We start from the raw sequence: 27,650 nt of genomic DNA, 5'->3' as shown, positions 1-27,650 counted from the left end.
CCCTGCTGGCCATGCGGGCACCTGTCCGGCCCCAGCCGGCCCCAGTGCAAGCACATGGAGAAGACAAAAGAGCCACTGGTGACGTTATAAATATTGTTATTTAAAAAACAAAAACAAAACCAAAATGAAACACACATACACTGGGCCCCGGGGCTGGAGGAAGGAGTGGTGGTGCCCCAAGGACCCGGGCAGGCAGGAGCAGGTACTGATGCTAGAGGGTAAGGTCCCCACCCTCTGCCACCCAGGCTGTGTCCACCAGCCTGTCACTCTTCCTGGGAGCCCCTTCTCACATTTTATCTACTGGCACCACCCACCCACGTGGCATTCACCACCAATCGCTGGTCTGGGGCTGAGGGCAAGGACCGCACTAGCTGTCCGGGAAGCTGGGAGGACCCTTGAACACCGCGAGCAGCCTTGGGAGGTGCTGGCGATGGTGTGCTGGGGTTGGGGCTACTTGAGGAAAAGCGGACACAGACCCAACTAAGGAAGAAGTCTGGGGCAGACAGCGAGGGTAAACTAGGCCACAGCCTCACACAGACCCGAGGCACGGTGCCTCATCAGGTCACTGGTGGTCATCCAGCTGCTGCAGGAGCGTCCGCCGCCGTCTTTCCAGCTCACCCTCGCTCAGCTCGCTTTCCGACGTGTCCCAGCCCGTCTGGTGGAGCAAAGGCACAGCTCACCCACAGCTTCCCCCCGAGGGCTGCCGAGGCCTGGGCACAGCGCTGACTGGGCTGGGGCCGGGTGCCTGCCTCTCACCTTCTCCTTCTTGATTCCAAAGCCTGCGGAGCGGTTAGGGAGCTCTGCCCGCCGGAGGTCCCTGTCCTTGTCCTGCTCTGGTTCTTTCTCATCACTCTCCTTGCCCGCTTTCTCCTCAGGGTCTGTCTCGCTCTCAGGACTGTTCTGTAAGAGCCCAGAGCCCGCCTCCTCAGTTCCTGTGGAGAACAGCCCAGGAGGCGGGTGAAGACATCTCATAAAATAGCAGGGCCTTGGACGGAAGTTCCTTCTCTACGCACCGACTTGTGTCTTCTCTTCTTAGTTCTCTTTTTTGGTTTCTTGACTTTCCGAAGGCCATGATCTGGAGACAGAAAAAGCCCCACTAAGTCCCGTGGGAGAAGGGAGGCCTCATCCTTTTCTCTGCTCATTCTTCACAGACAGGGACCTGTCTGAGGAAGTCTCAGTCTGGTTTTCCTTCCTTCTCTCCGTTTCCTGCCTGGGCAGGGACGGGAAGTTCTCCTTACTCTCCGACAGGTGCAGCCCTCCCAATCCACTCTACCCTCAGAGGGTGGGGCTCCCCGAAGGCCTCCTCTTCAGCTCCCAACAGCTTACCTGATCCAAGGAGAAGGCAGGAGGATGGGGAACCCCGTCCCCCAAGGGCAGCACCCCCACTTTCAACAGAATCAAGTGAGGAAGAGGGCTCAGAGCCTGACTCCGAGGGGTTCCGCCGCCTCCGCCTGGGGGGCCGGAGAGATGGTGGGGGCAGCTCCTCATCTTCTGACTCAGAGCCCTGGGGAGATCGGCAGACACGTGTCAGCACAGAGGTTACCTGGGCTCCAGAGGCCCTCAAGTATGGGAACTGGGGACAGAGAGGAGAATCCAGGGCCAAAGGAATCCTCAAATCTTCCTCCAGGGGAGGTGATGTAGGGGAAAAGCAAGAAAAGTGGCTCTTATTTCCCCCAGACAATCCAGCCTCACCCCACATCCTTTCTACCCGCCAACTCACTGAGGGCGAGTGGGAACGCTTGCGATGGTGCTTCTTGCCCTTTCTGCCGTGTTTCCGGCCTTTGCTGTGGAGGTGCTGGCATTCAGTCTGGTGGAGGCAGAGGGAGGGGTGAGAAAGGTTAGCCCCAGGAAGGACCCTGCATTCTACAATACGGTTTTGCCTCCTCTTCTGAGGCTAGGGCCTTAGGTCTATCCAGGGTACCCTAAGACCTCCCCTTCCTTAGCTGTCCGGGAAAGGAGAGCCCTGGTGATAAGAGGTTACCGAGGCTTCTGTTAAGCTAGCCTCAGGTGTTCAAGAGCCTGGGGCAGATGCAGAGGACGAGAAGCTCTGCCTCACCTCCAGTACCTGCAGGAACTCCCGGAAGAGCCGGATCCGCTCCGACTCCAGGGTGATCTGCTCAAAGGCTGAGTCGCACACAAAGCGCTCACGGACCTTGAACAGGAGAGCACTGCTGATCAGACCAGCCCCAGCACAGCATGGATGCCGCCATGAGCACAGGGCAGGGCTGGGGCAGAGGAAGGAAGGGAGCCGAAGCTGGCCCCGAGCTGTGCTATGACTGGGGTGGGTCCCCGGTGGTGGAGAAGCACCGCTGCCCTCAGGACTGAGGGGGTGGTGTTTGGTGCCAGGCTGCAGTCCTGACCTCTTCCCAGGCAGTGCCCGGCTCCACAGCAGGCACAGCCTGCCTCAGCATGCTTCGAAAGGCAGCTTCTCTGCGCCGCAGCCTTCGTGCCTCCTCCTTCTCCCGCTCTCTCTCCCGTGCCTCTGCTTTCTCCAGCAGCTGAGGGCAGACAGGACACAGAACAGCGTCACCCAGGAGGGTGGGCGCCCCGACTCACCCAGACATACCTTAGAAGGTGGGAAGTTGGAGCCTGGGCTCCTCCTATCATTCCCTGAACTGGGGGGAGAGTCACACTGGGGCAGTGAGTGAAAAGGCACGGAACGAGAGCGAGGGACGAGTTCGAGAGCGGAGCCCTGGCTACAGCCCCACCCCACGCGGCCCCTCACACTAGTGAAAGTCAGCTTGATGTTGCCTGCATCCAGCGCAGCAGCCCTCTTGTCAAAGCTTATGACGTGGGCGAAGTCCTCAAAGGCTGTGTCCACCTCCACGCAGAAGCCCCGGTCCTGTGGGCACAGCAGCGCATGAAGCAGGGGGCACCACAGGCCTGAACCTGAAGCTGGCTGGCCTCCAGGGCAGGCAAGGGTCAGACTACAGGATGCTCAAGTAGCCCCCTCCCCGAGAAGGGGTCCACAGGAACGGGATGCACTTGGAGACCAAGTCGTCCAAGTCCTCACCATCTGATAATTAAGACTCCCATGCCCACCCTTGGCTTGGTTGTCACAGGGAACTGGAGGCGGGGGTTGGATCACAGGGGCGGGTGTGCAGGGTGTGTGTGTTCCCTGTGTGATTGATGCCTGTGTTTCTCACAATTAATTCTTTGTCCCTTTGGCTTAAAGCTTGAGCCCCTGCTGGGTCCTCCTGCTGCTCAGTAAGTTCCTTGCATTCCAGCATCTGCAGGTCCCACCCGTTGGCTGTATTTATTGAGTGCTTACTATGTACCAGGTACCATGCTGAGTGTTTCACACACACTATCTCATTTAATCCGCACGTATCTGAATTTAAGCACAAGTCCTAGTATCCTAATTTTATGCAGAAGAAGAAACCAAGGTTTGGAGGAACTAGAGCAATTGCCCAAGGTCTTCAGGGCTAATATACGGCTGAACGAGAATTCTACGTCAGGTCTTTCTAACAACAAAGCCCCTACTTTTAAGCACTACACCCACACAGATCACTTCATCCACAGGAAAAATAGAGGCCATCAGGTGTACAACTCCCAAAACACTATTAAAAACACCACACACAGACCTGACGCTGTGCTTCTCACCTAAGCCTCAAAACACCCCAGTGAAGCAGAGGCTTAGGAGAGTTCTCTCACTTGGCCCAAGATGACTCAGTGGAAAGCGGAGCCACTGGCGTGCGAGGTCTGGGGCACGGGCCCAGGTTCCCTCCCTCTCCCTCCACTCAGCTCGAACTTGCCCCGGCCTTCCTGCTGATGGCAGAGGTGCACTCTTCTTGCTTCTTCCAAGAGGATTTCCTCAACCCATGCTCTCCAGCCCTTCTCCTCAAACATACCAATCTCTCTCGCTTAGGGAACTGCAAGCTTCAGTCTCACCTCTTCACTGGCTCCTTCCATCAAGTACACAGCTCACCTAACCTGGAACACCCTGCTCTCACCTTCCTCAAGCTAACAACCTCTGCTTCTTTCCCTTTGTTTCAAAATCTTTAAATGCAGCGCAAAGGAAAACAAACATTTGTTAAGCCTACTATAAGCAAGACACTCAAATGTTATTTAATTTCACGACCTTGCACGTGTATCACCCCCATTTTACAGATTAGGAAACTGAGGCTCAGAGACATTATATAACTTGCAGAGGTCTCAACCAATAAACAGCCAGGAGTTACCCAACTCTAAAGCCTGTGCTGCACTCACTCTGCCCTCTTCACGGACACTGCTCTCCTAGAGGTTGCTCATGTCCCAAGAGTCAACTCCAAGGACCCCTTCTTGTTCCCCACTCTTCTCGTCCTCTGTTCACTTCTTCAGTGCTCCCCTCTCCAGGGTCCCCTCCTGTCTCTGACCTCTTTTACCACCTCTCTTGCATATGCTTGTTCCCCTGAGACCTGCAGTTAGTCTTTTCAATCTACACTGTCCCTCGCAATCTCATTCCCCGCCTCTCTCCTAATTTTCAGACCCATACTAGACTGGATATTTCGCAGACACTTCAAATTCAGCAGATCCCAAGAGAATTCATTTCCTGGGAGCCCCCCACCCTACTCCCATGGATCTCTCAGGCCCAGATCTTCTGTCTTTCAGCTATTCCAAGTCCAGGACTCTGCACTACCCCTATGGGATGCGAGGTACCATCACAGTCTGCCTGGCTGGTAGATGGTCTCAGGGAGCCCTGGGTTCATCTGCCTTCCATAGGCAGGAGCCCAAAACGGGGAAGAGGAAGGAGGAATTGTCTAAAGAAGATTCTTTCTCAGAAGGTGTGGAGACACAGGACTCAGCAAGGATAGGACTCCCACAGGCCTGTCAGCAGTACCGGCCGCTCTGTGGCTAAAAGTTAAGAGTCCAATAAAATTTAGCTCTCCTTGGATTAGATATTTCTACTTTATATAATTATCCTATTTAAAATTTGGTACATGCTTTATTCCTCCCTGCCCCAGGTTGCTTTTGAGAATAATTCCAGAAGTGGAATTCCTATTTTCTCCAGCCCTGTTCTTCCTGCTTAATCCTTACCAATGGTGCCATCGATCCACTCCTGACATCTCCGACTCACTCCTTCCTTCCCTCAGTTTCACAGAAAAATCCGTCAATTCTACTTCTGCGTGACTCTAGCCTACTGGTTTTAAACTTTCTTTTTTAACAGCAGAAACATTTTTTTCCATAAAAATCTTATGCAGAACCTCGATGTATAAAAGAGAAACAAGCTGTTACACTTGAAAATAGAGGAAGGAGCATAAAGTGCCCCCCACTCCCCCACCCCCTCCAGCTTGTCCCAAGGCCCCTCTGAGGAGACCTAGGGAGTTTCAGAAACTACTGGAACATCACAGTTCTGCTCACTGGCCATCCCCACTGCCCCCGCCGAGCTCACTCCCACCTAGATCACTGCAGCAGCTCCTGCCTGGTCTCCCTACTCACCCCCCATGCTTCGAACCCTGCCTTGTGTCCATGCTGCCCGGATTTTTCTAGCAAATGGCCCCAACAGCAGGAAAGTGGTCTGGGGGTGAGTCACAAGAGGATGACTCAAGCTCAGAATTTATCTTGATCACTGGTCACTAACACTAGTATCCTGAGGCTTCGAGTCCTGTCCTCCTACCACGCCTATCCCTAAGCATAAAAGCACTCTGGCTGCAAGCGCTGCTCTACACAACCACCTGGGCTTTTCCAAGACATCAGCTGATCACATCATTCCCAGCTCCCCATTACTTACAAGATAAAAATCCAAATTCCTTATTTTAGCATTCAAGGAATTTTACAGGCAGGGCTCTGCTTCCCAACTGGGGCATGTGGTTCCAGAGAAATAGAGGAAGCCACAGGACAATACGATACATCTTACCTAATGGTAAGTAATTTTAAAATATTAAGTTTATATTAACAGAGAAGTATTATGGTATTAAAATGCAACACCTGCATGAATTTTTAAGGCAAGACACAGGACTTTAAAGAAATGTGTGTGCAGTGGGACATTCCTCGCTTTATTCTCAGACCCTCTCCACCTCAGGTACCAAGTTACTCCCCTTGGTAATCAGGTGAAGTCTGAAGGAATACTCCCCATTTTTCAGACGAGGAAACATGCTCAGAAAGATTAAGTAATCTGCTCAAGGTCACATAATTTGTAAGTGGTTAAGCTGGACTTTTACCCCTGCAGTCTGCCTTCACGGCCTTGCTCCTAACCACTATTCACACTGCCCTCTCAAACCCATGAGAATGGTCTTCACTTCCACAAAGAAACATGCTTCTCTTTGTTATCTTTTTCTGAAACATGGGGCTCTCCTAGTCCATCACTCACTTTTCCCCCTTTGATAGACATGGATATTGAGAATTCTCCAACGTGCATGTGCAATAGGAAATGGCAGGTGAATTAGCTCCTACATCACGGAGGTGATAGGGAGGAGTGAGGATAGATAAGGAGGACAGGCCCCTTCTAAAAGGCAGTGGCATCTCAGCTCAAGTCCACTGAATGCCTCACAAAACCAGCCTAGTGCTGCTAGATAATCCAAATTTCCAAGAGACGCTGAAGATCCAGATTTGAATTGTAATCTCTTGATTTTAAAATGTTACCATCAAATTCCAAATTTTTCTAAAGCTCTGTACAGGCAGAAGGAACATATCTGTGGGCTACGAGTTTATGATTAGCTGTGCTTCTTGCTCCTCTTTGCTCCTGTGGTACCCTACACCCAGGACCTCCACCCTCCTCCACCTACTCGTTCTTAGAGGTGCAGTTCAAATGGCAATTCTTTCCATTCTCTGTAGTAACACTTGCCCCTCTGTATAGCCATTGTCATGTCTATCTTCCTACTAGACCATGAGCTCCTTATGGGCAGAAATTGCATCTTATTCATTTGTGTGTCCCCAGCGCACAGTAAAGGATCACAGTAGCTATCTCCTGAACCGAGCTGCAATGCTCCCACAAAACAGGCCTTACTGGGGAGTTCTGTCCTGGAAGCTTGCCCTGCACCCAGCCTGCCTCCATCCACAGGCCCAGGCTTCCCTCACCTTAAGGATGTCCTTAATGATCTTCTTCTCATCATGGAATCGTGCCTTCAACTCCTCCACATAGAACTTGAATAAGTCCAGAGGGGTGGAGCCTGCGGGGAAGGGAGGGAGGGGGGCCTGGCGGGCGGCAGCTTCCCAAGGCTTGAGGGTGGGGTTGAGGACAGGACCAGGGAGTGGGAGTGCAGAGAGGCTGGCAGGGCAGAACGCCAGGCCAGAGGAGGGGGAGCCCGGCTGCCTTACCCGGCTGGCCCAGCATGTTGGCAAAGCGGACATCAGTGCTGACTGCTGGGTACAGCTCCATCCAGGTGGACATGGAGTGCAGCTGCCCTGTCTCGTGCAGCTCATCCAGGAAGGTCTAAGCAGGGAGAGGCCAGTTACAGGGAGAGTGAGAAAGGGAGGGAGGCAGAGCCAAAGACTGGGGAAGAAGACAAGAGCTGGCAGAGAGAGGCAGGGACAACCCAGACTGAGGAAATGCAGGCAAGAGGCAGAGATGAAGAGATACAGATGGGGAGGCAGAGAGCAATGTGAAAGCAGAGAGTGTAAAACAGAAGGGGACAGACTTAAAATGAAAATAAGCCGGACCGGGAGGCAAAGAAGCGGAAACTTGCCTGCAGCATTATCTTCCCACGACTTGGTTTCAACTTCCCAAATGTGTTACAGCCAAGTAACCCCCACCACTACCAACACCAATGCCACCTCCAAGCTGGGGAACAAGCTAGCTATGCCTGTCTGGCTCCCCAGTGAAGGGAAATAAACTTGGCCTAGCTGGCGAGCCATGCTTGTAGGGCGCTCTCTGCTGGCAGTTTCTGGGTGGTGCATACATCTAGTCTCCCTAGAGGAGCACAGCCCAAGGTTGAGGGGACACAGCGGGAGCAAAAGTGCAGGCACAGAGAGGCCTTGTGGAGCTGGGACAGGGCTGGGCATAGAGAAAGCAGTGGGACTGGCCGAGAGGAGGCAGGGCACGGGTGAAGAGGTGACGGTCTGGGGCAGAGCTGAGCTCTGATCCAGAGGGCAGCAAAGATACCTGAAAGGCCTCCCGGTTCTTGCGCTGCTGGCGCCGCTCCCGAAGCCGGGCCCTCTCCCGCTCCTCCTCCTCCTCCCTCTCCAAAGCACGGATGTGCTCCTCAAAGCAGATCAGCGCATCTTCCTTGTCCATGTCTAACCACAGGGAGGAGGCTCAGTGGGCACCGCACCAGCGTGACACCCTCTCAGACCCCGAACCCCCAGTGCTTCAAAGATGCTGCCCCTGTAGGTGTTGGGGACATCCAGGGTGGTGGGGTTAGGGGAGCAGGGGACTCTGCAGGAGAGGCTATTGGAATGATGGTTCTTGAGGAGGGTTCCTTGATTATATGAGAAAAAATTAGAAGTGTTCAGCTCTTGTGAATTTGGTTACTAGAAGTCATCATACGAAAACAGTTATCTCAGGATCTGAGATTTTATTTTTTATGGGACTGGGAATCAATCAGGCTTTGATACAGCTTCAGAAGGTGAATATCTGAAGATACTGCCTGTGATGACAGGCCAACAGCAGCTTATTGCAACATGTGTGACCACTTAAGACCCACCCTACCAAGCAATTTAAGACCATATTCACATGAGCTACAAAAATCATCTCCAAGTCTTCTGATTCCTACCCCAGTGCTCTTCCTACAAGGACACACATTGTCCAGGTCAACAGTGGACCCTGGAGGGAGAAAGGAGGTGTCCTGAAGCATTCTGGGATCTCCAGAGTCCAGAGAGGTTCTGGACTGAGTAAGTGCTGGGGACTACTAGACATCCAGGAGGGCAGGAGGTGCAGGGGAGTGGTTTGAGGCTGGTGCTGGGGGTCAGTGAGGAAAAGGGAAGGGACAGGAAGGAGTGGAGACCCAGGCTTACTCTGCAGCTGATGGTCCTGAGCAAAGCTGGGGTTATCCATGAGGTACTGCTGGGCCTGGGACCATGTGGTTTGGAAGTTGACGCTACTCATCCCATCCAGGATGCTCTTCAGGGCCTGGATGTTGCGGCGCCGGAGCTGCTTGGCCTGTTCCTAGGGAGCCACAGGGTCAGGGTGAGGCAGGGCAGGCCGGAGCTACTCAAGTGGGCCTGGGCAGAGGAACACCTGGGGAAAGGCAGGCAGCTTGGGGACTCTGGGATGGCCAGACTCGAGGCCTTCATGTCCCCGGAAAGGGGAAGGAAACAGGTTACAGACCAAACCCTCAGAGACCTTCCTGTCCTCCCACACCCAGAGCTGTAGGCCCAAGGCATAAATGCGGGATGTGTAAGTGCCACACCAGCTTCTGAGTAAGGAGCTGGGACCCTGGGGCAGCGAGAAGTGAATGGTTGGGTCCACAAGGAAGCAAAGACATGGAAGGTCTTAGATGAGACTGTGACTGATGGATCCAGCCCAGTGACTGTTACCTTCTCCTTCTTGGCCAGGAAGAAAAGGACATCATCATAAACCTCTTTTCGATCCCTCTCGGGGACCACAGCCCAGACCTCCAGCTCCCCAAAGGTCTGTTCTGCCCGCCTGTGGAGCATATGGGCTGTGAGTAGGCAGGCAGAGAACAGAGACTGGGCCCGCGGGTTCTCAGGGTTCCCAGGCCCCACCCCAGCCCGGCCCCCTGACCGGTAGCGGGTGGTGGAGGTCATGCGCTCATGCTGCTCCAAGAAATGCTGCAAGGTCTGCTTGGCCTCCTTGGCTTTTAGCCGGGCCTCTTCCTTCTCCTCCTTCTCCCGCTGCGCCTTGTAGGCATTGAATGCCTGCTTTTTCTCACTCAGTTTGGGCAAGGCACTGGGGTGGACAGGGTGGGAGTGGGATGGGGACAGAGGAGTCAGCCTGAACCACGCTGCACAGCCCACAAAGCAGGGTCATGGCACACTGGGGACAGGTCTCATAGAACTAACTGAGGTGTCCATGCATGGGCACAGCAGGCTGCAGGGGCTCCAAGGGCACAGGGAGGCAAGACAGGTAGGTCTCTGGGATGTGGGGAGGGGTAAGAAGCGGTGAGGGGACAAGACGGGGCTCTAAGACACTGCTAACACTGGTCCCTTTTGCTTTGGGGTTCTCAAGTTGCAGTCAGGCCCCTGCCCTATCCAGCCCCCTGTTTCCCCAATTAATTCAATTCAAATCAATTCAATTCAACAAGCATTTATTGAATGTCTCATGTCAGATCCCTTTCCCCTCCTTCTCCTGGAGGCTCTCCAGCTTCTCTTTCCCAGCACACTCACCAATCTATCACTCTCCTCACTCTGGCCCCCTTGGGGTTTCCTGGGGAATCCCTGGCTCAGCTGCCCCCATGAACAAGGTCTGGAGGGCCTGCCCAGACCTACCTGTAACGGGGGTCGGTGACCACCATCTTCATGGCCTGTTCCCACGAAGCATTGGAGGGGACAGCCTGGAATGGAGCAGGCGGGGGTCATGGGGCCTGCCCATCTCTTGCCCCCTCCAGGCCTACCCTGGGAGCCCCACTCTCAGCACCTTATCCCTCAGCAGCTCCTTGAAGGCCTGCTTTGCCTTCTCCCGATTGCTCCAACTGAGGCCAGACCTCTCCGGTTCTGGCTTTGATTCCTCTTCCTCCTGCTGTGGTGGCTGATGCTGTCCAGCAGAACTGGGGGGCAAAGGGGACTCAGCCACAGTGTCCCCCAGTCCCTATAGCTTTCAGTGCCCTGCGTGATCAGGACACTCCCCCTTGCTCCCCAGGGAAGCCATTTTCTGCTCCTCAGAGGTCATGCCCAGATCGTCACACCCTTCCCGAGAAACCTGGCAGAGGTCAAGGGTTGAACCCAGCTGGGAGCCTGAGGCCAGCGTCTGGAATGCCATGGGGGGCAGCCCTCACCTGCTGGGGCCCTCCTCCGGCTGCTGCAGGAGCCCCTGCTCCAGGGGCTGGGCAGCCTCTGACACATCGCAATCTTCACTCCCACCTGGCTCAGGTTCTAGGAGGCCCGTGGGCACCAAGGTGGGGCCAGGCGGCACAGGTGGGGGGTCAGGCTGTGGCTGAGGAGGCTGAGGCTGCAGTGTCCGTGGCTGCTGCCGTTTCCTGCAGGTGAGCCGGAAGGGCAGTGTCCAGTCGAGCAGGGACAGAGGTGGTCAGGGGCTGGCTGGTCTTTCTATCCTGTGAAGGACTGGGGCCAGAGCAGACCACTCCACAAGGAGACTGAGAGCTGGCTCTTCCTCCCACAGAGTAGGGATCATGGGGAGAGGCCACTCCCACCCCTTAGGTGGCCCCAGGTACGGGTGGATAGGTAGGCAAGGTGGGCAAGTCACTCACCCTGCAGCCTCTTGTTTGACTAGAGCTGAAACAGGAAAGGATAACATGGTTATAGGGTAGCAAGGGCCACACCCAGAGCCCCTGCCTGGGCCCACCCCCTCCTCACCCTCCAGGTCATCCAGGTCCTTGGGCCGGGTCCAGCGGGACTCCTTACTCTGGTTGTTATAGTAGTAAGGTTTGCCTGTGTCCGACTTGTACTCTTTCCAGGGACACTGGGATAGCAGGAGCTGTAAGAGGATGGGCCAGGGAACATCAGTGGGCTGGGCATACCTTCCAGCCACAGTTGGGGGAGCTAAGGGGACCCATTGAGTAGGGGACACAGGAGTGTTTAGCGACCACCTGGCCTGGCTCATCATGGGGGAAGGTGGACTTCCTGAGATCCTAGGGAGGTCAGGGAATGGTCAGGAATCTTGGGGTCAGAGGAACCACGTGTATGGTTAGAGACTCAGGGGAAGCCAAGGACGTGGAAAGGTCAGGGCAGCTGAAAGGAAGGGACAGAAAGCCCCACTCAGGACCTCTGCCTTGGACTTGAGCACGCTGGGCTTCTCCCACACGGACTGCTTGTCGTCAGCATTGTAGTAGTAGATGCGCCCATCAGGGGCCACATGCTCACTCCACAGGGCCCTCTGGGGGAGGGGAGGGTGCACAGAATGGTGGTCAAGGCCCCTTTCCCAAAGCTTCTTCTCCTCACCCCAAAAATTTAACGATTAGCACCCCTTTTCAGCCTTTCTACCCAGAGACCCCTGAGCTGAAAGAACTCACCGGAGGGCCCGTCCCAGCCACAGCAGCTGGAAAAGAAGCCAAAGGAAACATATTAAGTCCTTTCTCCAAACCCTATCTGATCCCCATCTAGTCCTCCCTTATTCCATCCCCAGTAAATATCCCCTGGTCCCATCAACATCCCAGGATCCCTGGCATCCCAACAGGCATGATCCGGGGTGGGCTCTAGTCCACGGTCCCCTCTACCCCCCAACCTCCGAGCCTGGGGGGAACAGACCCCCAGAAGACTCACAGCTGGCGGTGTCCGCACCTGGAGCCGTCTGCCGAAGAAAGAGGAGGGGGAAGGGTTGGGGCCAAGCCCAGTGGCCCCCAAGACCCAGGCCATGGGGGATGAAGAAGCAGGCCAGGCCAGGATCCAAGTATCCTGCTCCCAGGGATCTCTGCTCCCTAACAGGCTTCCCCTGCCCTCTGGGGCCATGGCTCTAAGACCCCAGAGGGAAATTGCACAGCAGCTCCTTTCTTCGTTTTCAAGTGAGAGTATTTTGTTGAGTAAACCTCCATGGCCCATCTTTTCCACAGCGAATACCAAACGCCACATCCTACCCAGACTCTACTACACTGAACAACAGCATAAGAAGGTACAGAGAGATCCCCAGGTACTGCTGCTTCCTCCAGAGACACAGAAGATGAAGACGAAATTGAATTCAAGTGTCCACAGTGCTAACTCTGTGAGGGTAAGCAGTGTCTGGCATGAGTGTGTTTCCTTAAGGGAGCTGGGCATAGCAGAGGGAGTAAAAAGAGAGAATGTATGTGGCTTTGGGGAAGAGTGAGAAACTAGAAGAGCTGAGTACATGGCTGGACTGGAGAGGAGGACTCAGTGTGGGGAGTGCAGCTGGGCCGAGGGTGGATGCGATGAGAAGAGGGAAAGAATGGAAGCCACGTCCCTGTTCTCCAAGTCAGGCCCACTGGGCTGCAGGGCAGAACCTACTTCCTGTCCCCCAGTGCTTACCGCTGCGGTGACGGGCACCGCTGGCATCAGCATTCCTGGCATCATGGGTGGTACCATTCCTGGTATCTATGGATACAAAGAAGACAAAAACCAGCTACCGAGGTGAAGGTAAGCACAGGCTGTGAAGGGTCCTGAGAGATCCTGTCGGGGCTGTGACCCTCACATGGGCACCTCTGCAGGCAATCCCCAGGCTCTGGGCTCTTAGCTGAGCCTCAGAGTGTCCTCCAGCCATTCAGCAGACAAATCCACCTGGGCCTGGCCCCCACGTTCCCTCCCTCCCCACCCCAGCTTCTCAAGTCCAGATATCCACTCTCACCTCTACCCGCAGCTAAAATGACAAGGGTTTTCTGAGGCCCTGGTACAGGGGAGAGGATTACCTGTGTGAGTGGTGGTGGTGCCCCTATTGGTGGAAGCATTGGGGGCATGATGCCAGGTGGCATGGGGGGGATGGCCGGTGGTCTCTGACTCATCGGGGGGAGCCCCATTGGAGGAAAAGGTGGGGGGATTCCTGGAGGAGGCATCTGAAAATGAGGAAAGGAAGAGATCCTGAGCAGAGAAGACCCTGCTTTGCACCTGTCAGGAAAGAGCCACTCGGCTCCCACCCCAACCCTCCACCCTGGCTCTGAGATAATTCCAAGGTTTCGGTTTGAGAGGCATGAAACCACCTCCCTCCTCACCACTGAGACTGATAACAGGGGGTCCCTCTGGGTATAACAGGAAGCACACAGCTTCTTGAGGCAGGGAAGGGAGAGGGAAAAGGGAGGCAGAACTGCCACCAGACTGCAACTGGAAGGCTCCACTGCTTCAATGACTGTCCCCAAAGAGGCCTTTCAGATGCAGGGCCAGAGGCAGGTGTCCAGTCCCAAATCCCCCAGTCCCCTGCCTCCTACCTCTTTTTCCCAAGTTTGGTGACCACCAGTTGCTATTCCAGCCTTACTTTTTTGTATAAAGAATACAGACAAGGGGAATTCCCTGACAATCCAGTGGTTGGGACTCGGCACTTTCACTGCTGAGGGTGCGGGTTCAATCCCTGGTCGGGGAACTGAGATCCCACAAGCCGTGAGGCACGGCCAAAAAAAAAAAAAGAATATAGACAAGGAGCAGTGAAAGAGAAAGACAGCCCCACCCTGCCCTCACACTAAAAGGGTCTTTTCCCATCCACTTCTCCTTTCCCCAGCCCCTGTGTGTCCCAAGGACAAAAAGACAAAGGGAGAACTGTCAACTTTATGGACTGAGAGCTTAAAAGCAGCTCCTCCCACCCGGGTGCCCAAGCAAAACCATCCCTCATCCAAGGGCAACAGAAGGGGGCATTACACAAAAACCATACTGGCGATGCAGCAGTGCTAGGGACTAGGGAGTTGGGGGTGCAGGCTGGAAAAGCCAAGCCCAGGGAAAGACATAAAACTTACGAAGGGTGGTGGCATCATGGGGGGCCCCGGTGGGAAGGGGGCAGGCGCTGCTGGGGGCCGGGGACCAGAATCGGGAACCGACTGTTGAGGGAGAGAAAAGTCATAGGACCCAGGATGGGCAAAGAGATGGGCTTTTGCAGAAGGGAAGCAGAGGGGTGAGGATGAAAAAGGAGCAAAAGTTCAGAGGAAGGGTCTCCAAGCCCATTTTCCTGCCCGCCCCCAGCTCTGAGCCCTGGGTAGCTCTGCTCTCTCTTCTGCTAGCTCAGAGCCAGCTGGCTGAGCTCCTTCAATGTCATCTTTATTTTGGAAGTTTCCACTTTGCCAAAGCCAAGAAAAGATGGAGGAGGCTCTACTACAGGCACAGATGGGCTCTTCCCAAGGCTTTTCACCCACCCTCCTGCCTGTGGGCAAGGCTGTGCTTCCCTTAAACCAGGCAAACAGAGGTCTCTCATTCCCAAAGTACTCAGGGAGGAAGTGGCCTCTTTTCCTGTTCGCCTCCCTGAATTCACCCAGTACAGAGACTCAACCCAAAGGTCTCTAAACATAGTCACTAGTCCTTCCTAAGTACTAGTTTCCCTAACTCTCCTCTCTTTACTACCAGCCCCCTCCCCTAATTGGCCTCATCTTTAGTCACTCACTCACTCTGATATCTTCCATTCCCATTCCCTCCCTCTTCTCTTTAGCTTTACTCCCCAGCCCCCCCACTCAGTGGCCATCACCTCCCCTACAGATTCTGAGCTCACGTCCCAGTGCATGAAGCTTTGAACAGCCTAGGTCTCCCTATCCTACACCTAATGGCTAGCCACATCACCCCACTTAGTTCTCAGCCTAAATATCACTTGCTCTAAAAAGCCTTCCTGACTCCATTTAAAGCACTTCCAATTTATTCTGATCCCCTCTTTAGTTTCCTTACATAAACAATTTTGTAATTATTATGTTTGCTTGGATATGTTTCCCCTTACCAGAGAATAATAACATTCCATGAGGGCAGAGATCGTACCTGACTTGTTGAAAGCTGGATTCCTGGTATCTGCCACAGTGTCTGGCACATAATAGGTACTCAACAAATATTAAGTGAATGAACGAACAAATGAAGGAACAAATCCTCTTTATACAGAAACTTCCGATTCTAAAAATTCATCCTATAGATATAGCCCTACATGTGTGTACAAGGTTTTCAGATCCACATTATTTGTAAAACCAGAAGACTATAACAGCCTAAATATCAGCAAGGAACTATGGAATTTTACACAAACATAAAATGGAATACTATGCAGTCATAAAAAGAACGAAGAGGCTCATTGTCTTGATAGGGAATAATCTCTAAGATACATAAACAAGTGGGGGGAAAAAAAGCAAAGTGCAGCAAAGTTTTATTACTTGTATAAAAGTGGGAGACAAAAGATGGCACACAAGAAATGAGAATGGGGACACAGGTGGAAAGGAGAATTCTGTTTGCCCTTTTGTAACTTTGAATATGACTATATTTACCCTTTCAAAAAAATTTTTAAAGTAAACTAGGGCACAGAGATGCAGCTAAAAGGCTCTGCCCTTCCTCCTCTTTGCTTGGAAGGTGGGGGGTGGTAGGGAGGAGTCCCATAGAAAGGTGGGAGCTGGCTCACTGCTGCCCAATTTCCCTACTTTCCCAATTATCCCTATGGTATGAAGGCTCAGCATTTAAAAATGCTTCTAATCTCTACTTTTAGCAATATCTGTCTTTCCTCTCTTCCCACCCATCTTGTCCTAAGAAGAGAAGGGTAAGTCAAACTACTCCAATTTGGATCACCTTTTCACAGGGTTCACATACTCTAAGTCCTGTATTCAGACCTGCTTTTGCCCCCTGAAACTTTCTTCCACGTGGAAGTCAGAAACCAATCAACACGGGAGGAAATCCAATTCTCTGTGCCACGCTTTCCCACCCAAGCTGCCTCAGGATCCTCTCTAACCTCCCAGATGCTACATAACCATCTTTGGGTCCTCCCAGGCTCCAGGGTCACCCATCTCAGAGACTGCTGCCACCATTCATACAGTTGTCCAAGACAGAAATCTGTGAGCCACTCACCACACCTCCTTCTTTCTTGTCAATACATCAATGAGTCCTGTTAATTTTACCTCCTAAAGATTTCTTGAATCCATCTATTTCTCTCCGTTTCCTCCTCCACCCCTACCACCCTCTTTTTTCATCTGACCTACTTCAGTGGCCTCTTGACTGGTCTCCCGACACCCACTCCAACCTCAGGCCACGCACGTTACTCCCCTGCTTAAAACTCTTTAATGGGTCTGGGAGGCTGTGGCACGTTTGCTCCCCAACTGCCTTGCCTACTTCACCCATGCTGAGCTCCTTCTCTCAATCCTCCCACCTCAGACATTCACCTCTGCCTGGGGCAAGCTTCCTTCCAACCCCACACAACTCGCCTACATATCCTTCACATCTGGCAGTCATCATTTCTTCAGGAATGCCTTTCTCCAACCCAGCGGACTAGTCAGAGCCCTCTTTTACACACTCAGACACCATGTCACCGCCTCCTTCAGCAATTATCCACTGGAATTTTACAGTTATTTGTACAATTCTGATTGTATTCTTATTTTATGTGGCACTAATAAAAAACAAATGCTGCCAATTAAATTATGATACTCCACTGATTTTAAGATGCATCTTGACTTCAGAAATGTTAAAATGTGAGTCTTAGAATCAATGAAGTATCTGACACCTCCACTAGGCTGAAAACTCTAAGGGGCAGGGACTCTGGTTTTGCTTACTCCAATATCCCATGCCCATTGTATTTTCCTCACCACCCCCTATTGGCACACAGTATGTGCTATTATTTCTTGACTTACTGACTGGTCTTGGCAAGTCCACAAAACAAAGCCATCTTAAGGTCTAGCAGTTATTCAGGGAACACAGAATGTCAGAACTGGAGAGGACGCTGGCAACCACCCTAGGCAGTCCTCTTTTTTCAGATAAAAAACTAAGGGGAATTAATTGGTCCCAGGGCTGGATCCAATCTGCCCTCTAGCCCTACTCCCTTAAATGCACAGTCTGTTTTCTTCACTCTAGCATATCCACTGAGACCCATGTGGTTAAACCAGGAAGGTTCCAACATTTTCTTGCTTGAAAACCAGTGGTGGGTCCCTATTGCCCACCCTACAGAATCTCTCACCTCATCTCATTCAAAGCCTTTAAACAAGACCCATCCTACACTCTCCTTGGCTCACCCTGACTCAATGGCTCCCCTCCTCCTCTTTGCACAGAAACTGTTAGATTACTCCATGTGTTTTTTACTCTTTGTCTCTTATTTTGTTCAAGATGATCCAATAGTCACCTCCTTCAGGTTACCTTTATGACTATCCTCCACACATACACACACTCCTACCTGTGTCCCCTCAGGATAAATGCTGCACTACTTTGCACAGAGTGACGTGCTACTCTGTGGATGTCTGCTGGGTGTTTCACATGGGACTGCCTGTCTCCCTACTCAGGTGGGGATTTCCCTACATTTAGGGATTGCGTTTTCTCCTTTTAAGCCTCCTCTGAAGTGTCTAGTCAAGGCCCTGCACACAAAGTGCTGTGACAAGATGCAGACTCACCCCTAAACTTATTTTTGCATACTGGAATATCCTAAAACAGACAAATGTGTATGTGTGTGCACATGTACCCAGGTACATTTGTATAAATTCTCTGGGTAAAAGCTGACCGTGATGTGAGAGAGAGGCAGTTTGGCAGAGGTCTGTGTGGCTGGGGAAAGTGAACTAGAACCAAATACTGGCACGGGAAAACCTAAACAATTTTAAAAACTAACTGTATATGACCATCTTTAACTTGGAATGGAGACCCCTGGCCAGGATCCAGACACTAGCCTGTTTTGGACAGTTCCCCAGAGAGGACACAGCAATGGAATGAACATAAATTACTATGGAACTTCCAAAGCCCTCCCTTCCCTAAGCCTCCCCTGTGCAACGTGTATGCTTTCTTTCCTGAAACACCCCTGCCCCTATCTCACTTGCTGCAGTGCCTACACAACTTCAGGTCTTATTATACTTCTGTGTGAGAATCTGAAGACGTAACTTGTGTGAGAGAGGGATATAGGAAAGGGGGCTGAAAGAGAAGCAGATCATGTGTCTTCCCTGGAACAAAAACACATTTGTAGGCTGGGGAAAGACGGTGAAGAGATAACTGATCATCTGATCATCGTGTTCACCTGGGCCAGTTGAAGGATTTTTCCACCCCCCCACCCCCCCACCCGACAGATACAATCAGTTTTTTCTCAGCCTCCACATCTGAGGGGCATCTCAGAACTGAAGATTCAGAAGAAAGAACAAAAGGAGAAAAGGAGAAGACTGGAGAGACAGAAGGAAGAGAATGGAAAGAGGGAAAAATAACATTTAACTGAGTGCTTATTATGAGCCAGATACCATGCCAAACACGCATTTAATCCTTGCAACTATATTAGAGGTTATTATCCCCATTTTACAGATAAAGAAACTGAGGTTCAGAGAGATCAAGTAACTTGACCAAGGTTCCAAGAGATTAAATGGCAGAGGCAAGTTTGGAATCCAAGCAGTCTGACCCCAACGCCTGTGCTTTCAACTACTCCACAAAGCGGCCTCCCAGCAAGGACGACAGTGCCACAGGTATTTCTCACATTCAAATTCATTCCCCTCTTTTCTTTTTTACACCAGTCCTCACACAATCCTGAAATCCTGAGACAGCCAGGGGATCCCAAGGTTGGCCAGGTCTGACTCACTCCCTGAAGGGATTTGTGCTGGAAAATGAAGGCTGGGAGGCACACCTCTCAGAAAGAGGTAGCCATCATCAGAAAGAAAAGTATCGTGGAGGCTGAGAGACCAGCTGATTACCCTGTGCTCTAATATCTACCTGCTGCCCTTCTTCAGCTGCCCCAAACAGCACCAGCCTCTCCCTCCCTGTTTTCGAGACCATTCTAGTTCCCACTCCCTTGTACCAGCCTCATTATTCATCCTGTTCCCCAAAGATACTAGAAAATATCTTCTGTTGCTTCTCTGATCCTGCCATCTCATCACTCTCCTTCCGATGAACAGAATGTTACTTCTGGTCTTCATCTTTCTTGGGTTAGGCCTCAACCCCTCCTCTACTGAGAGTTCTCCCATCCCTCCAACAGGATTCCAGAGGCGCTGGCTAGCCTGCCCCAGCCATGCTTTGTGCCTACCATCCCCCCACATCCCTGGGGATTTTCTGCAGCCCCAGCTGAAGGCCTAGCCTCCATCTTCGTCCTCCTTTCTTTTGCTTTCCCACATCCTAGAACCCATTCTCCTGAACTCTCTCAAGTACCACCCCATTTTGGAGCAGAAAGAGATCTGGGATATCATTCCCATGCATCTTCCTTTTTTTTTTTTTTTTTTTTTTTTTAATCGATAGTAAATCTAAGGCCCAAAGAAAGGTAGTGACTTGCCCAAGGTCACACAGAGTTGTTACAGAGTTTGTTGACGGCAGAGCCAGGGTTGGGACCAAGGGGCCTCTGCTCTCCCATTTCTTGGACTGTCCAGCACTGCGTGGGGGCCGGAAGCCTCTCTTTCCTCAGGAAACAATGCCCCCTCCTCACCTCAGGAGACAATGCGGGGAAATGAAGGAGGGGGTCTCCAAGAGGTCTTATGGGGCACCCAGGGCTTCCAAAGGGTTCAAGCACTGAGTCTGGGTAAGGGGCATGTCGCACGCCAAATATCCCAGGAGGGGAAACTGTGGCCCCCAGCTTTCCCCTAGTCCACCGGTTCCCACATCTCTCGCCCCCTCTTCTTTCTCGACCTTTCTCCACAAACGCACTCTTCGCATCATCCCTTCCTCCTCCTCCTCACCCAGTCCCGCAACCCTAGTTCCCCTCAACACCCCCACCCTCCGCCATCCTCCATCATGGCCTCCCCCGCCCCTTCTCCCCCAAATCCCCGCCCCCTCCCCCCTCCCTGGCTTCTCTCCCTAACCCCTCAATCCCCTAGCTCTGCCCCGGGGTCCCGGGTACCCCCGGCGGCCTCCCTGCCCCCCCGGCCCCGGCCCGGGCCGCCGGGGGCGCTGTGGGACCGACCCGGGCCCCTCCACACCCGCGCGGGGACGTTACCATGCCAGAGCCTCCGAGCAGCTGGGCCGGCTCGGCCCACCCACCAGTAAAAGCCGCTCTGATTGGCCGGCCGCAGCCGGGAAGGCGGGGCCAATGGGGGTCGCACGCCCTGGTGGCCGGGGCTCCGGTCGCTCCCGCCGACCAGCCGGGTCCTCCACCGGCCCAGAGAGCCCCGGCCCGGCCCCGCCCCCGGCGCGGAGAGCAAGGCCCCGCCCCTGCGCCTCCTGGTTGGGGGTCCGCCTACCGGGGGCGGGGCGCGGGGCACGCCCGCTCCGCGCTGTGAGTGACGGCCGGAGGGCCGACGCTAGGCTGAGGTTCGCGGCCTGAGCTTGGGTCCCGACCCCTCAGCGCGCGCCCGGGACTCTCCTGCCTTCCCGCCCTTCCCACCCTTCCCGCCGGCCGCCTCCAGACCTCTTCCCGCCGCTTCTCCGCCTTCGCGGCTCGACTGCAAGGGCGCGCGGAGCGGCTGGATCCCACGCGCTCGCTCCCAGGACCAGAGGCTGGACCCAAGTATTCATTCCGAATGTAGGGATATCTTTACACTTCACAGAGCGTTTTTTTGGTTCGATGCGTAGTTATTTTTAGCACTTTAACTAATTCACTCATTCAGCAACTACTGAGCACCTGTTATGTGCCAGGAAGTGTTCCAGGCACTGGGCAAATAGCAGTGGGGAAAAAAAGCAGACAGATCCCGGGAAACTCCTGCCCTTGTGCGGCGTACAAGTGCTTCTTACGTGACCCCAAAGTTACTTCTTTTGAGATTTGGCTCCCACCAAGCTGTGAAATCGTGAGGCGAGGGGCCCAATTTATTTTAGGAATAAAGATGTGAGATAAATGTTATGTTGTATAGGTAAGGGAATTCTAACCTAAAGCTATTTAATGACTGCTGAACGTCTCAGGGCTAGTAACTTACAGAGCTTCAGGCATACGGGTGCAGAAAGGTCGAGCACCTTCTGTCCAAGGCCCGGGTAAAGGTGTTTCTTTTTTCCTTTATTTATCAACACTTAATTGAGCCTGTGCTCCGTGCTTGGTACTGTGCTAGGTCCTGAAGATACAAAGAAGTCTCACCTGGGTCCAATTCCAGGGCGCTTAGAGTCTAGCAGGGGAGAGGTAGGAAAACAACCAACACGAAGTAGAAGTCCTAAATTAAAGGTGACAAATGGGAGGAAAGGAAGAGAGAGTCATTCTTGGGGCCGCCGTAGAGAGAAACTTCATGTGGGTGTTTTGTTTTTGTTTTTGATTTTGGCAGCGCCGTGTGACTTGGGGGTATCTTAGCTCCCCAACCAGGGATGGAACCCATGCCCCCTGTAGTGGAAGGGTGGAGTCCTAACCGCTGGACCACCAGGGAATTCCCAAACTTCATCTGGTTTTCATTGTAATACCTAGATGGCCTCAAATGAGGGCCTAGTCCTGTTGTTTTCAAACATTATTATTGAGACCTCTAGGCACAGCAGAAGTGGTTCAGAGGTTCCATAAACTTTTATCAGTCACATTTTATTTTTACAGTTTTTTTTTTTTAATTTACTTATTTTTATTTTTGGCTGTGTTGGGACTTCGTCGCAGTGCGCGGGCTTCTCATTGCGGTGGCTTCTCTTGTGGAGCACGGGCTCTAGCTGCGCGGGCTTCAGTAGTTGTGGCACGTGGGCTCAGTAGTTATGGCTCACAGGCTCTAGAGCGCAGGCTCAGTAGTTGTGGCGCATGGGCTTAGTTGCTCCGCGGCATGTGGGATCTTCCTGGACCAGGGCTCAAACCCACATCCCCTGCATTGGCAGGCAGATTCTTAACCACCGTGCCACCAGGGAAGCCCAGTTTTTCTTTTTTTAATGAGGTATTTTTTAGAACACACAGACACCTGTGTGTCTATATATAAATCTTATATAATTATTTTAAAGAATCAAATAATTATATAAGATTTGTTAAGAAAAACAGAAGAGCCCTGCCTCCATTCTCTCTCCCTCCTGGGAGGCAGCCATATTCAGCTCTTTTCAACTGTTTCTTCTGGCATTTACCTTCATATCTCTGGCCCTCCTCCAGCTGTGTCCCTCCCCTCGGGGTGAGGAGTCCGAGGGGATATGTCAATCCAAAGCCCACTTCCCACCTTACAGGTGATATTCTGAATACCTGGGACCCTGGAATTCCCTGCCCAGCTTGCTTCCTGGGCCTGCACCAGCTTCTTCCTTGGATCTTTCCTCCCCAGGGAGACCTTGCTGATAGTGTGGGCATCCCTAGGCCTGAGGGGTAGCCAAGGGGCAGCTATGCACAGCAAGAGGAGTGAGCACAAGCTGGGGTGTCCACAGGACCCTGTGTAAGGCTCACTCATTGCAGGACAGAAGCAAGGGCAGAAAGGAAGGGGGTCAGGCAAGAGCCAGGGGCTAGGGGCTGCTATTTTCTACTGTAGAACTCTGAGGAGTCCAAAAATTCTAATTTAGAACCTGGCCTTTTAGGTAGGTCCTTATGAAAGTATATTTGTGAAGTTGGTTTAGAGGTATTTTATTTAACAGTGTGTTACCTTAATTTGTAACATTAAGATATGTAGTGTATGAGAGTCTCCATCTGTAGTCTGCCCCAGCCCTCACAAGTAATAGGGGCAGACTTGAGGATTGAACTCTTCCCTGCCTCTCTTTCCAGTGCTTATACCTTATTCTCATCTCCTATCTGCCAAATTTAATTTGCTCCTTTTTGTTAGTTCAATTTTAAGTTCTCACAACACTGTGACTGCATATGCTATTCAGAGTTGAGCCATGTAGAAAACTTTGATTATTCTTCCTTTCCTGCACTTTTTATGTTTCCTGGAATTAATAATTACCTTGGTATTTTTCATTTGTTTAGTTTTCTATGTATTTATCTCAAAATCTTCCCCCAGTTGCCTAAATCCCTTCTCAGAATATCTAGACACAGGAGATATTCTATCAACTTCAACTTCTTGAGGACATCTCTGCTGGAGACTTCTGACCAAAACCAGTCTGAGTTTATTCCCCCGCCCCCACACACACACATCTGCAACCTACTATCTCCTTTCTCATTGCTGGGCATTTTCTTTGCCTTTCTCCTTTGCTGGATCTTTTATTTGCCAGTTTCCATATCTTTCTCTTTCTTGACTTATTCCCTGTTTTTGGAGGAGACCATCTTCCGGAAGCTTCCTCAGAAAGGAGGAGGTAAATTGTTTTCAAACTTTGCATGTTTGACAACACCATTATTCTATTCTGACACGATCCATTGTTTCGCTGGGACTTGAATTTCTTTGGAATTATGACGGCATTGCAACGTGACCTTCTAGCTTTGGTCATTGCTCTTGAGATGTCTGAAGTCTTTTAACTCCTTATCCTTTGTAAGTGACTTTTTCCCCCTCTCTGAACCTCTCCTTGTCTCCAGTGTTCTAAAATGGCAGTGATATGTCTTAGAGAAGCTATTTGTAGTGCTGGGCACTCAGTGCCCCTAACTTCTGGGAAATAATCTTGAATCATCCCATTAGTGATTTCTTCGCTTCCATTTTCTTTCTTATTTCTTTTTTGGAACTCCTATAATTCAGATGATGGATCTGCTGGACTGGTCCTTCACATTTCTTGTTTTTCTCTCCTACTTTTCATCTTTTTTGTCTTTGGGAGATGTCCTCAACGTTTATCTTCCTATTCTTCTACTGAGTTTTTCAATATTTTAAAGAGTTTTATTACTCTCACTTTATTTTTGTTCTCCAGCTATTCCTTTTTATAGCATCTTATTTTGTTTCAAAGTTGCAATAGCTTATCTCTGACACTATTAATGATGGTTTAAGTTTTCTTCTCTTGCATAATCACTGTTTTCTCTAAATTTCTTTTTCTGTGGTTTTGATCTCTTTCATGTTAGATTCTTTGGTTGAAGGTCTTATAATCCCTGGTTGTCTGCTCACATTTAAGGATGGGTTACCAAAATCCCAGTGAGGAGCGTTTGTGCTCTGTGGGCTGAGGTACATGGGTGGGGCTTGTCTCCAAGAGCTTCACTGCAGGGAACCTCTGATGTCACATCTTTAGGCCTTCCTTCTTGGGGTGGTCAGCAATCTGGCACAACTAATTCCATTTGCCGTATGGTTGCCCCACTTCTGCCTTAGGATTCATCCTTCTCTAGTCTGTCAGCAACCACTCATCCATATGCTTAACAGCTTCCTAAAGTATTTTGCTCGTCTCCTCTCCTGTTTCCCTGTCTTTGTGCACTTATGCCTTAAAAAAATCCCTTTGCTATAGTTTTAGTATATTTTTAGTAGAACAAAATTAGATACGTGTGTTCAATCTACCATTTTTACCCAGAAACTTTAAATATATTTTAAATATTTTTAAAACGGTAGTTTAAAAATATATACACTCAAATGTCCTACATATCAAATTTTGGGGTTTGTCAAAACAAGCTTGTTGACATCGAATGATCTTATAATACAGAGATATCATGAAGTTGAACTTACAAATGTATTCTAATAAGACATTGCTTTTATCTGTTTTAGATAGTGAGGTTCTACAGAAGGCTTTGCTTGCAAAAGGGGGTTAGCTGCTTTTTAGAAAAAGGTTTAGAAACATCTCTTCTGGGCTAGTGATCAACTAGTGTGACCCTTGAACTGTGGTGAAGGTGCTGCTACTGGCCTGAACTGCATGGGAGAGGGGCTTGGAGGAGCGAGCATCCCAGCCCCAAGGGTAAAGGGAAGGAAAATAGAGAAGACTTGCCACCCGAGAAAAGAGAAAGAGTTATTTCCTTATACCCTCCTAACTTCCAGCCCCTTGCACTGTCTGCCCACAATCCCTCCACAGTCTTGAGCATTATAAAACATTGCATTTTTAAAAATCAGCTTTATTGAGGTATAGTTTACACATAATAAAATTCACCAGTTTTAAGTGTAGGGTACAGTGAATTTTCACAAATGGTACAGTCATGTAAACACCACCATAATCATGACATAAAACATTTCCTTCCCTCAGAAACGTTCTTTGTTCCCTTTTGCAGTCAGTCGCTTCTCCCTCATCTGGCTCCTGTCATCTACTGATCTGCTTTCTGTCACTATAGTTTTGCATCTCTAGAATTTCATATGAATGGAGTCATACAGTGTGTGGTAGTTTGTGTCTGCCTTCTTTCACTTGGTATAAAGCTTTTGAGATTATCCATGTTGTTGCATGTATCAGTAGTTCATTCTTTTATAATGTGAAGTAGTATATTTCATTGCATGGACATACTGCAGTTTGTTTATGCGTTCACCAGTTGATGGACATTTAGGTTGTTTGTAGGTTTGAGCTATAACAAATAGAGCTGTTTATAAATATTTGTGCATATAGATCTGTGTGTGGACATATGTTTTCATTTCTCTTGGGTAAATTTCATTTCTCTTGGGTATATACTTAGGAATGGGAATTGTGTGGTAATGTATATTTAACTTTAAAAAAACTGCCAAACAGTTTTCTAAAGTGGCTGTACCATTTTACATTCTCACCAGTAATAGACAAGGGTTTCACTTTCCCAACATCCTCAACACTTGGTATCGTCACACTTTTTACTGAGGTTAACAAGTCGTGGTTTTGTTTCCCTAATGACGCTGAGAATCTTTTCATGTGCTTATTTACCATTTGAATATCTTCTTTAGTGATGTGTCTATTCAAATCTTCTACCCATTTAAAAACTGGATTGTTTTCCTTCCTGTAATGGAGTTATGGTGGTTCTTTATGTATTCTGGATACAAGTCCTTTATCAAATACATGTTTTGCAGATAATTTTTTTTCCTGTCAGCAGCCTCCATTTTATTTTCTTTTATGTCTATGTTATGTCTGTGTTTTTCTTGTAATATTTTGTCTGGTTTTTGTAGCAAGGTAATGCTAACCGAATAAAATGATTTGAGAAGTGTTTCATACAGTTCAGTTTTCTCAAAGAGTTTATATAGAGTTGTATTATGTTTTCCTTAAATGTTTGGCAAAAAATTTACCAATAAAGCTGTCTGGGGCTGGAGTTTTCCTTGAAGGAAAGGTTTTTAATTATTAATTTAATATCTTTAATTGATTGAGGGCTTTTCAGGTTTTCTTTTTTATTGAGCTTTAATAGATTGTATCTATTAAAGGAATTTGTCTAATTCACCAAGTTTATTGGCATAACGTTTTTTCATAATACTCTCTTATTATTCCCACTGTAGAGTCTGTAATGGTGTCCCCTTGTTATTCCTGATGTTTGTAAATTGTGTCTTCTCTTTTTTTTCCCCTGGTAAAAGCTGGCTAGAGCTTTATCAATTTATTAATCTTTTCAAAAAACCAGGTTTTGGTAATTGCATTGATTTTCTCCATTTTTGTTTTCTGTTTTATTTATTTTATTCTTAACCATATTATTTCCTTCTGCTTGAGTTTCTCTGTTCTTCCTTATCTAGTTTCTTCCTCTAAGCACTGCTTTGGCAGCATCCTACAAATCTTGATATGTCATGTTTTCATTTTCACTCAGTTCAAAATTTCATAATTTTCCTTGTCATTTCTGCTTTGATTCATGGATTATATAGAAGTGTGTTGTTTAATTTACAAATATTTGGGAATTTTCCCAGATATCTCTCAATTATTGACTTATAGTTTAATTCCATTGTGATCAGAGAACATATTTTATATGATTCTAATCTTAAGTTTATTGATATTTGTTTTATGGTCCAGATTATTATTCCATATGCATTTGGAAATAATGCATCCTGCTGTTGTTGGGTGAGATGTTCTATAAATGTCAGTCGAGTCAAGCTGGTTGATAGTGTTTTTCAAAACCTCTATATCCTTACTTTTTTTTTTTTCTACTTTTTCCAATTCCTGAAAGAAAAGTGTTGAAATCTCTAACTCTAATTGTGGATTTATCCATTTCTCCTTTCATTTCTATAAGTTTTTCACTTCATGTATTTTGAAGCTATGTTATTAGGTTTATATATATATATATATATATGAGATTATGTCACCTTTATTAGTTAACACCTTTATCATTATGGAATATCCCTCCCTTTTTATCTTTGCTAATCTTTCTTGTTCTAAAATCTGAAATTAATATAGCCACTCTAGCTTTCTTTTGATTAGTATTAGCATGGTTTATTTCTTTCCATCTTTTAACATATATGTATCTTTTTATTTAAAGTGTGTTTCTTGTAGACAGAACATAATTGAGTATTGGGCTTTTCTTAATTGAATCTTATAATCTATCTTTTAATTGGCTTGTTTAG

General features: G+C 49.7%; 2 protein-coding genes across 7 annotated transcripts in view; one reads left to right on the top strand and one right to left on the bottom strand.

Annotated features, from left to right (window-relative positions):
* Window positions 1-79: 79 nt before the first annotated feature.
* PRPF40B (pre-mRNA processing factor 40 homolog B) lies at window positions 80-20,617 on the bottom strand. Of its 6 annotated transcripts, none has more exons than XM_036867065.1 (26): window positions 20,512-20,617; window positions 14,382-14,462; window positions 13,350-13,493; window positions 12,973-13,038; window positions 12,256-12,283; window positions 12,006-12,031; window positions 11,759-11,869; window positions 11,350-11,470; window positions 11,244-11,268; window positions 10,812-11,012; window positions 10,454-10,583; window positions 10,306-10,370; window positions 9,602-9,766; window positions 9,394-9,502; window positions 8,872-9,022; window positions 8,021-8,154; window positions 7,237-7,351; window positions 6,997-7,088; window positions 2,726-2,842; window positions 2,361-2,498; window positions 2,057-2,152; window positions 1,721-1,807; window positions 1,327-1,504; window positions 1,014-1,075; window positions 757-900; window positions 80-655 (listed from the first exon to the last, which is right to left on the bottom strand). In XM_036867065.1, exons 2-26 carry the CDS (start codon window positions 14,397-14,399, stop codon window positions 563-565), a joined length of 2,616 nt encoding a protein of 871 aa, XP_036722960.1. In that variant the 5' UTR covers window positions 14,400-14,462; window positions 20,512-20,617; the 3' UTR covers window positions 80-562. The 6 variants fall into 6 exon arrangements, with proteins under 6 accessions (XP_036722960.1, XP_036722955.1, XP_036722956.1 ...); XM_036867060.1 differs by having other exon boundaries at window positions 20,468-20,589; XM_036867061.1 differs by having other exon boundaries at window positions 11,398-11,470; window positions 20,468-20,589.
* Window positions 20,469-27,650, top strand: part of FAM186B (family with sequence similarity 186 member B) — a 22,300-nt gene continuing 15,118 nt past the window's right edge. The window contains exons 1-2 of the mRNA XM_036867444.1: window positions 20,469-20,673; window positions 20,816-20,992. Of these exons, the coding sequence (XP_036723339.1) occupies window positions 20,469-20,673; window positions 20,816-20,992 (382 nt within the window). The remainder of the gene's footprint in view (window positions 20,674-20,815; window positions 20,993-27,650) is intronic.

Source organism: Balaenoptera musculus, chromosome 10 (assembly GCF_009873245.2).
Source record: "Balaenoptera musculus isolate JJ_BM4_2016_0621 chromosome 10, mBalMus1.pri.v3, whole genome shotgun sequence".
Classification (NCBI taxonomy): Eukaryota; Metazoa; Chordata; class Mammalia; order Artiodactyla; family Balaenopteridae; genus Balaenoptera; species Balaenoptera musculus.
This window is presented reverse-complemented; position numbering and strand designations above follow the sequence as displayed.